Consider the following 13,857-nt stretch of genomic DNA (forward strand, 5'->3'; position numbering starts at 1 on the left):
CGTAACTTTATGCTAGAGCAATATTGGTAAGGCATTTGGTTCAAAGCTGGATGAGAGCAGCTCTTTTGTTTAAATACTCATGACTTTCATGGAGTACTGTAAATTCAGAAATTATCACGATTTTTGAAGAAAGGACAATAATGCAAGATTAATTATTGGGATTTCAGGAAAAGCTGTATACAGATATATGCATCAGATATCAGAATGCAACTTTTTATTATTGCGATACTCACAAGGTTGCATTATTCCCTGTAATAAAAACCTCACAATAATTTCTGAATTTACAGTATTAGTTTGTAGTAAAATAATTACCAGATAGTTTCTCAGTAAATAAATAATTTAGTTTTTGGCCTGGTTGCACCAAGTGCAAATATGGATAATAGTTCGGATGGGAAGGTGGGGGAAAGTGGATACATGTACCTATTTTTTGTAATTCAACTTCTAGTTTTCAAGTTTCAAACATTGAAGTAGTGATTCTGTTCTTATGGAATTGTTTGAGAAATTTTCTCTATTTTTCCCGATTTGGGAACCTAGTCATATTTCAGCAAAATTAACCAAAAAAGATATTGTCAATATTGTGTAATACACTCCTACACTTTTCAACCATTATCCTTAAAACTTGAAAGACATATTACACATACTGAAGTTTTGCATCTGCTTGTATAGAAAGAAAGAAAATCATTATTCAGCATAGACTTCTGGATTCATTTACATGCCTGTTGAAGGCTAATGTATTATTGGTAAAAGTTATCCATCTTTAACTCAAGTATGCTTGAACAATGTCTTATACTATTCTATGATTTTAGCACATTCATTCAATAACAAGTATGCTTGAACAATGTCTTATACTATTCTATGATTTTAGCACATTCATTCAATAATATGGGAAATCTTGAAACAATGTTTATCAATCAAACAGAAGTTTATGTATCAACAACATTTCTATTTTTAGGAAAAATCTATGCATTTGTAATTGGAGATTTGATATCAAAACATATTAAAGCACCCTTTTCACCTTTTATGTGCTTTCTATACAAATTTTGAACTATTTTTAAAGAATTCATTCAAATTATGAGATAAATGAATTATTTTTACCTGTGTTACCGAAGCCAAGAGCAGGTCTAGTAACCACTCTACTCCGTCCATATGTCCGTCTGTCAGACCACCCATTCAAAATACCTTGGATAGCTTGTATTTAAGGAGGAATGATTTGTTATTTGGTCTACAGCTTGATAATGATGAGTTGTGGTGTGTAAGCAATATTTACATCTGACATGCAGCCACTTCCTGTTTGCCAATAGTTTGAAATTTTACAACACTCATTGTACAAAGGAAATTTTTTGTCAAAGTTTCCTAAGCTTGTATTGAAGGGAATGATTTTATATTTGGTCTGCAGCTTGCATTGATAATGATGAGTTGTAGTGTGTAAGCAATTTTTACATCTGCCTTACAGCCACTTCTTGTTTGAGAATAGTTTGAAATTTTACAACATGCATTGTACAAGGAAATTTCAATGAAAGGGATTGATCAGTTATACTTCAGTATACATGCAACCACAATCAAATACATGCAGCGACACAGGTCCAGACCTGGTATTGGTCTTGTTTGAACTTTAAATTTTCAGTTGAATTTCAAAGAGCCAAAGTTGTATGAAAAATTCTACCACAAGAGTTTACATGCAGAAATGTCTTGCATGCTTTACTTATTCATAATTGAATTTATGTTGAAAGTCTGTAATATGAAGGTTTTACTACAAGTATCACATAAAAGTTACATTATCAAAGATCCATGTAAATGAGGTCATGGTCAGATGAACCCTGCCAGACCGACATTTACACCTTACAATCATACTACACAAATGTATACACAAATATAGTTTTCCTTTTGCTTATAGTATTGGAGAAATAGACCAATACTAGGAACAACAAAATTATTTATTTTGTAAAAATTATTTCTGTACTCCATGTATACCTTACTACAAAATTATTTTTATTTACCCGTTTACGTTAGTTATTTTATTTGGTGGCATATTGTCCAAGGTTATGGTTGTCTTTCTGATATTGTTTTACATCTAACTCCTTGTTTTATTAATTTTGTATTGACATTGTGTCATAGATCTAATTTATTCGTTCAGTGTATGTTCACTTGTTTTTGTTAATATGTCTTTTGATTGAGTTAAGCCATTTTAATTGATATTTTATAGTGTGTCTTTCTATGTTGTGATGTTACACTATTGTTTCAGGTAGGGTGAAGGTTGGCATCTATTAAAACGTTTAAACCCGCTGCATTTGTTTGCACCTGTCCTTAGTCAGGAACCTGATATTCAGTGGTTGTCATTTGTTGATGTGGTTCATAAGTGTTTCTCGTTTCTCGTTTTTTATATAGATTAGACTGTTGGTATTCCTGTTTTAATGGTTTTACACTAGTCATTTTTGGGGCTCTTTATAGCTTGCTGTTCGGTGTGAGCCTAGGCTCTGTGTTGAAGGCCATACTTTGACCTATAATGGTTTACTTTTACAAATTGTGACTTGGATGGAGAGTTGTCTCATTGGCACTCATACCACATCTTATATCTACAAACCACAAAAACTTAACATTGAACAATGAACCATGAAAATGAGGTCAAGGTAAGATGAAACTTGCCAGTCTGACATGTACACAGTGAAATAATTTCTTACACCAAATATAGTTGACCTATTGCTTAAAGTATCTGAGATACGGACTTGATCACGAAAGTTTAACCTTGATTACTGATCTATGAAATAAAGTTGAGGCCAGGTGAATCAATCAATCTTGTCTGACAGACAATGTAGACCTTGCAAGGATCCCCTATACCAAGTATAGTTATCCTCCTATTACTCTTAATAAGTGAGTAATTCACATCACAAACAATTCAACATATTTTTTATGCAGTCGCTGAACCATGAAAATGAGATCAAGAACAATGGACAAATGACATACAGAAAATTTGTAACATAAGGGATAGATATGCATACAAGGTAGGAAGCATCAAGGTCTTCTAAAATATAAAGCTTTACACCAGGGTTTACACCACCGCTGGATAGTTATCCCTCTGTCTAGCATTTTGAGGCGAGACAAAAATCTGTGACATAGCCCATTTTCTGGACCTTGACCTTAAACTGACCTATCACAAACTCAGAACAATTGCGGACCCTTGAGACAGCAAAACTATTGCACACCTCTGTGACTTTGTTAAGAGGAGTCAATAAAGAAGCATAGTTTCATAATCTCCTTGTAATAAAGTTAAAATGATTAAAACAAAAGTAACAATTCTTACTTTTGTTTGTTTTAATACATTATATTAAGATATATCAAAAATTTCATATTTTGATGATTGGACATATCCAAGCCAAAAGAGATAAGGAATAATTTCATTTCTGTCTTCTGCACTCATATAATCATATGCTTTTGTAAAATGAATAGTGCTGTGAAAACCATCTCCAGAAGGATTTGTTTTCTCCATAGCTGATTTCCAGTGACTAGGAGTAATTTCACAGTATAAAAATATTATCTGAAAATAAAGATGAAAATTAATCTCACATTTTTGTTTAACCTTTAAAAATCACATTAATAAATGCATGCAATAATTTCTGAATTTATAGTACATGTAGTAATGAGAGTGCACACGCTGAAATGTCTTGCTTTCTTTACTAACCATTGATATTATGTTGATAGTCCTAAATGAAAGCTTTACTACAACTATTACATAAACTTAACATGATCCAAGAAAATGAAGTCAAGGTCATATAAACCAAGAGAGAAATACATGTACACCTTACAATCAGTCAATACACTAAATATAATTGACCTATTGCTTATAGTTTCTAAGAAACAGACTAAACCAAGAAAACTAAAACTTAACATGATCCAAGAAAATGAAGTCAAGGTCATATAAACCAAAAGAGAAATACATGTACACCTTACAATCAGTCAATACACTAAATATAGTTGACCTATTGCTTATAGTTTCTAAGAAACAGACTAAACCAAGAAAACTAAAACTAAAACCAATGAATCGTGAAAATGAGGTCAAGGTCAGATGAACTATGCCAGGCAGACATGAACAGCTTACAATCCTTCCATATAACAAATATAGTTGACCTATTGCTTATAGTTAAAGAAAAACAGAATCAAACACATAAACTTAACATTGAGCAATGAACCGTGAAAATGAGGTCAAGGTCAAATAAAACCTGTGAGACTGATATGTACATCATAAGATATTTCCATACACCAAATATAGTTGACTTATTGCATATAGTATTAGAAAAAAGACCAAAACTCAAAAACTTAACGTGGACCACTGAACCGTGAAAATGAGGTCAAAGTCAGATGACACCTGCTAGCTAGACATGTACACCTTACAATCATTCCATACACCAAATATAGTAGACCTATTGCATAAAGTATAAGAAAAACGGACCAAAACACAAAAACTTAACTATCACCACTGAACCATGAAAATGAGGTCAAGGTCAGATGACACCTGCCAGTTGGTCATGTACACCTTACAATCCTTCTATACACCAAATATACTAGACCTATTGCTAATAGTATCTGAGATATGGACTTGACCACCAAAAATTAACCTTGTTCACTGATCCATGAAATGAGGTCGAGGTCAAGTGAAAACTGTCTCACGGGCATGAGGACCTTGCAAGGTAGGCATATACCAAATATAGTTATCCTATTACTCATAATAAGAGAGAAATTAACATAACAAAAAATCTCAACTTTTTTTCAAGTAGTCACTGAACCATGAAAATGAGGTCAAGGACAATGAACATGTGACAGACGAAAACTTCGTAACATAAGGCTATATACAAAGTATGAAGCATCCAGGTCTTCCACCTTCTAAAATATTAAGCTTTTAAGAAGTTAGCTAATGTCCCCGCCGGATCACTATCCCTATGTCGAGCTTTCTGCGACAAAAATCATCATTTAACATGTTTAAGGAAATTACTCCTATTAAGAGTCATCTGACAATTTTGTTCATACTTGAAAATAGGTATGAAACGGATAAAGGTATGTTTTCTCACACTAACTGGACACATCATCCTGAGTCTACTTGTCTATCCTATATCCCCGAAATGTCCTAGCAAAAAAACAATAGATTTCAAATTAATATTCTGGAGCTGGCATGTAAATATCTGCTAGAAGTCCTTTGTTAATTTATGTTTATCATTGTCATTTTGCTTACTTTCTTCTGTTACCTATTCTAACATTGGACTCCGACTTCTTTTAAACTAGTATACATTATTGTTTAGGGGTCAGCTGAAGCCCGCCTCCAGGTGCAGGATTTTTTTGCTGTGTTGAAGACCCATTGGTGTCCTTGGGCTGTTTTCTGCTCTTTGGTTGGGTTGTTATCTCTTTGACACATACCCATTTTCCATTCTCAATTTTATTATATGATTTGACCTGACACCAAAAACATTGAATCACTTGTTGGTGTCTAATGCCATTTTCAGCACTTTTGGCTATATTGTGGCAGTCAGTTTTAATTGGTAGAGGAAGCTGGAGAACCACAACCATGGCAGAAAAATTGATCATCCTCGTCATTTAAGATTGGAGTTGAATGCACATACAATATATATGGTTCAAACTCACAACCTCAGGCTTGTGAAACAGTAGATGGACTACGTTCATCATTTAGCCACCGAGGCCCTCCAAAAACATTGACTAGCAGACTACCACAAGACCACTGAGGCAGTATCAAAATGTATATATAAGTTAATGTTATTCAAAGATTTGTTATACTTTATCAGATTTATTTAGGTAAAATCAAAAAAAAGAAAAAAAAAAAAGACACACATTTTGTCCCATTTCATCAATCAAATTAATTACCTTTGTTCCACAGCAAAGTATTCCAATAACTCCAGGACAAAAGCAAGAATTATGACTTTCAAATAAGAGCTCTTTTGCAACCTTTCCCAAAAGATCATCAGATAATGAGTCGATAACCCTGTTTTCTTTTCCCTCATCAATATTTTCATATAACTTTTTATTGTCCTTATTTATCTGAAATGAAATTCAACTTAAATCAAAACAAATCAGAAATGCATATTCAAACTAGATTAGTTAATTAAATCAATTCTTAAAATCACGTTTCAAGCATGCCTTAGTCTGCTATGCAATGTACATAGTATAAAAATATTAGATTTCATGAACATTCAATCCTTTTTAGTTCTTATACATTTTCACAGTATGATTGCATGTGATCATGATATTCTCTACTTCTAAAGGAAGCAAAACGAAAAAAAGCTATGGGAAAACATGGTTTATTTATCAGTAGAAATTGAGCTTTAAGTAACTACACATACCTTTAGGTCAGTAGAAACTACCAGTTACAGCAGTTTGATACTGCATTAATTAGTGTTTGTTAACTTGTTACTGTTTTTGTTGTCAATAATACCTATATCATTCAGGTAAGTGATTTTATTGTACCTTTTCACTGTGCCATTTATTATTCCATTGATCTAGATAAACTAGAGAATGGTGGAGAAGTCAAGCTTATTTAATCCTGCCACATGTTAATTTGCCGTCCAAAGTCCAAAGTATTATCAACCTCTGGTATTTCATAAATGATCTTTTGTAGTTGTTTGCTTACCTCATTAACATAAACATTGAGGAAAGATTTTGTTGACTGGAGTCTTTCATACTTGATATCTGCACCATACACCAACATCTCACCATTTATTTCAATACTACTTTCACAGCAATCACCTGGTCTAAAGAAAAGACACAATACTATAACTACAGTCGAACCTCGTTGTGTCGAACTCGGTTGTGTCGAAAACTCGGATGAGTCGAAGTAATTTCTCGGTGCCGGTAAAATTCCTGTTTGATCAATGCATTATTACCTCTGATGAGTCGAACTCGGTTGATTCAAATACTCGGTTAAGTCGAGTAAATTTTATAGTCCCATTGATGTATTATTGATTTAAATTGACCCCGATGTCTCTAAGTTCGAAAGTAAGAATTTTCGAAAGATACAGACCTAATGATAAAAATTCAAATCAGATGTATTTCTTATGTAACCTAATCATTTTCAAAAGAGATTAAAGCTGAGTAAACATACTTGTTTGTATAACAGTTAAAATGACATGTTTATGGTGACCGGTAATTAACACCTTTGTTGATTGTCCAAGTGGAACGTTAGTGTGTTGAACATATTTCACGTGATATAAAAACGAAACGAATTTAAATGACCCAAGCCGTGATTAAATGAATCGTTAGTATTAAAATTAATCAAATACAAGACATAAAGTTAAGACAATTATGAAAAATATTTCCATACACCAAATATAGTTGACCTATTGCATAAAGTATTAGAAAAAAAGACCAAAACTCAAAAACTTAACTTTGACCACTGAACCATGAAAATGAGGTCAAGGTCAGATGACACCTACCAGTTGGACATGTACACCTTAAATCATTCCATATAATAAATATACTAGACCTACTGCTTATTTTATCAGATATATGGACTTGACCACGAAAACTTAACCTTGTTCACTGATCCGTGAAATGAGGTCGAGGTCAAATGAAAATTGTCTGACGGGCATGAGGACCTTGCAAGGTACACATATACTAAATATAGTTATCCTATTACTCATAATAAGAAAGAAAAAAACATTACAAAAAAGGTTGACTTTTTTTTCAAGTAGTCACTGAACCATGAAAATAAGGTCAAGGACAATGGACATATGACAGATGGAAACTTCATATCATAAGGCATCTATATACAAAGTATGAAGCATCCAGATCTTCTAGCTTCTAAAATATAAATCTTTTAAGAAGTTAGCTAACGCTGCCGCCGCCAGATCACTATCCCTATGTCGATCTTTCTGCGACAAAAGTCGCAGGCTCGACAAAAACTGAATGCCAATAGAAACACAGCAAACTTTTTTTATATACTAGCAATTTGGACATCTTCAAATTTTAGTTTAGAATTCATTAAAAACCATTTATTGAAAATAAGCAAACTCTGGTTTGTTGTGAATAAAGAATCAATGAGCGTATGGGACACTAAAAAGAAGCTATTAAGTGTTACTATTTCTTGTATTAATATAATTTTTTTTTCATAAAAAATATGGAAATGTGGTATGATTGCTAATAAGACCAACTATCCAACAAAGACCAAAGGACACAGATGTAAACGCATAGCCTCCAACAATTATGGCAAAAAATTGTGCAGTTACAATAACAATTATCCACATTTTAATAGCACTGAACTCTGTATGATCATAAATTTCACATTTAGCACATGAATTTTGTTCCTTTTGTATGACAATATGAAGAAAAAAAATAATGCACACAAGATTAAAACTTCAGAAAAAAACACATGAAAATACTTCTTCAAAAATCAAATAGGACCCACAGTACTCTTGGTAATTCATTTATTGTTGTCTCATGAGCATTTATGTCTTATTTGTTTCATTTTTTTTCTTCAAATATGCATAAAATACAAATTTTAAAAACACTTACATTGGTTCCATCAAGAAAATCTCAGTAAACTTCATGAAAAGCAACTGAAAATCCTTCTCCTTCACTTCATAATTATGACAGAGAGTCAATAAAAATCTTTTCAGGTCAAAAGAATGGAAACGTTTCAAATTTAAGTACCATTTGTAAAATATCCTGAAAAAAAACCAACATTTTAATTATTAAATATCACAATTATTAGTTGTACTTTATAAAAAGATTCATCTTTCATTTAAGATTTTGTGACTTCTTTATATATATTATTTTGGAAGACTTATACTAAAACTGGAAGCTCTAAAAACATGTAAAACTCACCTGATACCAATGTGCTTACTAGAATTAGAGGCAGGTAGTGAAGCACAATCAAGCAAGATGGGCAAGTTAACATGGTTATCCTTTTCATGAAATATTTTTTAACATAAACTTTGACCTTTTGATTTGTAGGATTGGAATATTTAAGGGGAAGTCTTTATAAAGACAATATGACATTATTTAAATGTTTACCTCAAGTTTGAATTTTTTTTTTATTGATTCATCATATTAAAAAATACATTCAATTATCCAATTATCAGAGACCATATATTTCAATCAGAATGTATCCTCTACAATTTTTTAACAAAATAGATTAAACTGCTATATAAAGACAAAACTAAGGTTGTTAGGAAACTGTTTTAAAGTGTTATTCTGACATACTTCATAAAATTTTGCTTGATTTCCCAGTTGAAGTATAATTTGATGTCATTTATATTTGATGTACTAAAATTGATAGGAGAGACATAAGGAATTTTTATAAATAACAGTTATTTTCCATTCATTAGATGTGTTTGAGCTTTTGATTTTGCCATTTGATAAGGGACTTTCTGTTTTGAATTTCCCTTGGAGTTTGGTATTTTTGTTGTTTTATTTTTCACTATACATTATTCCTTTCTTCAGTTTCAGAAATTGATAAAAATAATATAAGCATATAGATGACAGAAAATGGACCTAAAAATCCTACTCAAAATTAAAGGAATACAATCCTGACAATTCTAACAAAACTTTGACATATGAAAAAGACCTATACAAAATAAATCTTTAGTTTCTCACATATATTATAGAGAGCCCTGATGGGTTATTTTCGTTCTTCGTGATCGGCGCATTTTCGCTATCGTGATCCGTTTTTCTACAGATTTATTTTTTTTTATATTTTCGTGATCCGTGATCATGGAAATTTATTTTCTGTAAACCGTGATTGACAAAAAAATCAACTCGTGAATCGTGATGAGACCCCCCCCCCCCCCATCAGGCCCCTCATTATAGTTTGATTGGTTGCAGACACGTACTTACACATATAGAAGCTTAGGGTACTTAAATAGTTATTCATCAATTGTTTCTAAGGTAACTTATACATATTATAATGGTACCAGCTAGACTAATTTTAGAGCAAAACTATAAAATGGAACAATGAAGCAGGTTTTGAGTACACAAGAAAGGGTCATAGAGAATTGATATTTTGTTAATATTTCTTATTAAATTACCCTCTATTATCAACTCTGTCAATGATGAATTCAGACAATTTCTTAATTTCTTCGTTGATATCCGAGTTAAGCTGACAATTGCTATCCTTTACTAATTCAATATCCTCCTCTGTTCTATTATTTGCTTCAAATAATCCAAAGTTTTTCAAGGATAATTTGAAATAATCTTTTGTTAATCTTATCAACAATTGTGTAAACTCTGGCAAGTCTTTGATCTTATCATTACATCTGTTTTCCACTAAAGAAAAGACTTCTTCAAGAGAAAGGTTTGTGGTATCATAATAAATTCCCAAAGTTTCAAAGTCCCATGGTGAAAACGGTGCTGAGTTTTGTGAATTAGACTTGTTCATCCAAGATTGAACTTTGAAATAGCTTTTTCTTGACGGGCTAGAGTCTGAAGGCGATGAAGAGCCTCTGTGTCTTTTTACTGTTTTCCTTTCAGTAGATCTAGATCTTTGTCTTCTTTCCATTTGATACTAGTATATATATCTAAATTTAAAACAAAATTATTAAAATCAAAATTTAACTATCAAATCAATTTTAGTTTTATTAAATACTCTGGCTTGTTTGAGACCAACACTAGTACCAAGTCATATATGTTACTTGGTTAGGTGACAAGGTATCAATCCATAGATCATTGTAGACAGACATGTCATTCTGACTACAATCCAAACAGTCTAATTTGACCAATCTGTGGAAGTAACTTGTGTTTTCCACAATCAATGTAAGCCAACAAGCATTACATGTTGGTATGAATCAATATAGACTGGTATGTACCAACCAATATCTTTTTTATAGCCCAACCATTGATTGTGGTGCTATTATGTCAAATGTTTCAAGAATTAATGTATTGAACTAAACATCAGATGCTATTATGTCAAATGTTTCAAGAATTAATGTATTGAACTAAACATCAGATGCTATTATGTCAAATGTTTCAAGAAATAATGTATTGAACTAAACATCAGATGCTATTATGTCAAATGTTTCAAGAATTAATGTATTGAACTAAACATCAGATGGTACATGTATTATGTCAAACGTTTCAATAAATAATGTATTGAACTAAACATCAGATGGTATTATGTCAAATGTTTCAAGAATCAATGTATTGAACTAAACATCAGATGGTATTATGTCAAACTTTTCAAGAATTAATGTATTGAACTAAACATCAGATGGTATTATGTCAAATGTTTCAAGAAATTATATTAATGGTGTAAAAATTATGCATTTTTATTTAGATCTTCCATTTCCCCTTTTATATAATTTTGAATTTAACAGTGAAAGCCCTATAAACATGACGCTGTTTCAGCTATTGTGTTTTACCCCACATATAATAATATTAATGATACAATATTATTCAATAATAAATGGGCATTACGCAGAACAGCCAATGTTGTGCATCTATGCGTCTGCGCTAAAAGTAGATATTGATTATACTGGTGGACGATATATAGGTCGTCATATTTGAATAATTCTTTTTAAATTAAAATAAATGAGTTCCTATAAAATTAATTTAAAAAGACTGTGAATTTCAGACAACAACTGGTCTTCAACAATTACCTTTAAATGGAGATAATACCCATTTTAATTAATATGAGGATCTTCCCCACTCTGAAAAATTTTGTACATGTGCACAGAATAGGCTATATCAAGTTTATGTATACAGTTTTACCTCGTCTGTGACGCACCTTCTGAAGGATAACATGTTCATAAACATGTAAAGTTTCATCATGGAACAATTATTAACAGTTGATTAAGGGGATTTAAGGGCATACGATACAGTTTTGATCCCATAATGAAAATTTGAAGAAAATTTGCAAATAGGCTATTTTTTACCTGATTAAATCAAATATGTAATAAAAAATATACCTTCATGTGCTACTTTTAAAGTAAAATGAGTTCGAAATTTCAGAGTTTTGCTCAAAATTCGGATTTGTCGACGTATTTTTACTTCCGACAGAAATGCATAACTTTTTTGTTTTAAAAGATAAACACAAGCTGTTTTTTGTTAAATTATTTGTAAATTTATGAAATCTTTTGTTTAGAAATAACTCAAATTCATCAAATGTTCATGAATATAGAAAAAAACGTAATTTTTTGCTATATCATGTATATATTTATCAAATTTAAAAAATTGCATTATTGACTTTTTCATGAAATTTGGTACAAATAATCTTCATACGTAATCAAACCGAATGTCATTTTAAAAAAAGAGGGGTCCACGAACTCGTTTTCAAGTTAAATCAGTTTGAATGATAAAAATCAGTCGAAAAATAAACGTATTTACACTTTTGGTATTTAGCTATATTTTGCCTCCGAATCACCTTAGATCTACTCTGAATCACCTTCTGACGTCAGGCAACAATCACTTTTAAATTGTGACGTCAAATGTTTTGAATTATGATGTCAAAGTTTACGGGAACCTGTGTGATTTTACATAATGGCAGACAAATTTGCATACAAGTGTAAATACGTCTATACATCTTTTCCCGATATGTCACAGTTTGACGTCGCCAAAATAACATTTTACGTTAGCAACGTCATTGCCTCCCCTGACCCTGTAACTGTATCGTATGCCCTTAATGTTAAGAGAGCGAAAATCATTTGTGACGGACGAACGGACACACACACACAAGTACGGACAGACGGACAAGCTGATTGTTATAAGCTTTATGTCGATTAATCGAAGAGGACCTAAAAAGGCAACCAAATAATCATTTACCTCTGGTCCGGTACATGCGATCTCACCACCAAAGAAGGAAGATACATCAAATTAAAATATCACAACAATAAAGCAATCCACAACATAGAAGAACAATATATAAGAGCCATCAATATTGTTAATAAACATCAGAACGCTGAAATTAAATTGATTGATTGTCCAATACTATCAATATCAAAGTGGAACAAAAACAAAGGCCACAATAACCCAGGGACATACAAAATTGAAGATTTTTTACTGACTAAACAAATACAAGATCTAAATAGTAAAATCATTGAAATTAACAACAAACTCAACAAAACAACAGTGAAAGTCAGCAAATACTACTTTAGAGGACGCAAACGAAGGAGTGGACAAATACGCAAGTCTGTTAACCTATCAATTAACAGTAAGGACGGTGTACACCCTGGACGATTACTAAGTCTAGCCATCACTAAACAAATAATACTGGACACTTACACTGAATGCTTCCACATAGACCAGGAATCTGACTTCATACAGATCAGAGTCGAACAAGAGGAACTGAACTCATTATTCTAACCATCACCTTCTGCCAGTTATTAAGAAAACATAGGTACCAGTGATCCAAGAAACTATATATAGACGAGTAGTAAAATTCTAGGTTAGTTTATCTTATCAGGTTTTACTACTTACCGTTTATACAGAATCAAAACACTTACATCACACTCAACCTACGTTTTCTGTTCCAGCTGAGGACAATTGGAGCTGTTTGGTTAGAATACATTGAAGACACAGATTGAAGGATCATCACATCTAGTAAGTACTTAACGGCATTATTAAGATACATACACAGCAATAGAAATGTTCGCTTATACAATCTTCATGCTAACACTTACTCTTTGGACAAGACAAACATTAATTTTACATCACATAATACTTACCCCACAGTCAAAATACCATTCAACTCATCAGGACTGTATCTACAACAACAGAACTATTGAAGGGGTGAACATATATTTAACTGAGCAACTTAGTAACCAGGTAACTCCAGCTGTTCAAACCTATTACTGGATAAAGAACAGTAAAAAACATATACAAATGTGTCAACCAAAATTTGCATATGCCAGGGACAGGAGCACACAACAT

The 13,857-nt window shown here is 32.0% G+C and overlaps 1 protein-coding gene across 1 annotated transcript; it reads right to left on the reverse strand.

The window, feature by feature from the left end:
• Nucleotides 1-3,269: 3,269 nt before the first annotated feature.
• LOC127719698 (uncharacterized) lies at nt 3,270-10,507 on the reverse strand. The gene is made up of 5 exons (XM_052225936.1): nt 10,023-10,507; nt 8,509-8,661; nt 6,629-6,749; nt 5,866-6,039; nt 3,270-3,532 (listed from the first exon to the last, which is right to left on the reverse strand). The coding sequence occupies exons 1-5, from the start codon at nt 10,490-10,492 to the stop codon at nt 3,323-3,325; spliced, it is 1,128 nt and encodes a 375-aa protein (XP_052081896.1). The 5' UTR covers nt 10,493-10,507; the 3' UTR covers nt 3,270-3,322.
• Between the last annotated feature and the right edge of the window lie 3,350 nt (nt 10,508-13,857).

Source organism: Mytilus californianus, unplaced genomic scaffold (genome assembly GCF_021869535.1).
Source record: "Mytilus californianus isolate M0D057914Y unplaced genomic scaffold, xbMytCali1.0.p SCAF_11, whole genome shotgun sequence".
NCBI classification, from domain to species: domain Eukaryota; kingdom Metazoa; phylum Mollusca; class Bivalvia; order Mytilida; family Mytilidae; genus Mytilus; species Mytilus californianus.

Excerpts from the sequence above, each read along its gene's own strand:
- LOC127719698 (XM_052225936.1), bottom strand. The coding sequence starts at position 10,492 with ATGGAAAGAAGACAAAGATCTAGATCTACTGAAAGGAAAACAGTAAAA. Across the intron at positions 8,662-10,022 it reads GACAGAGTTGATAATAGAGG|GATATTTTACAAATGGTACT; the intron begins GTAATTTAATAA and ends GTTTTTTTTCAG. Across the intron at positions 3,533-5,865 it reads TACTTTGCTGTGGAACAAAG|ATAATATTTTTATACTGTGA; the intron begins GTAATTAATTTG and ends CTTTATTTTCAG.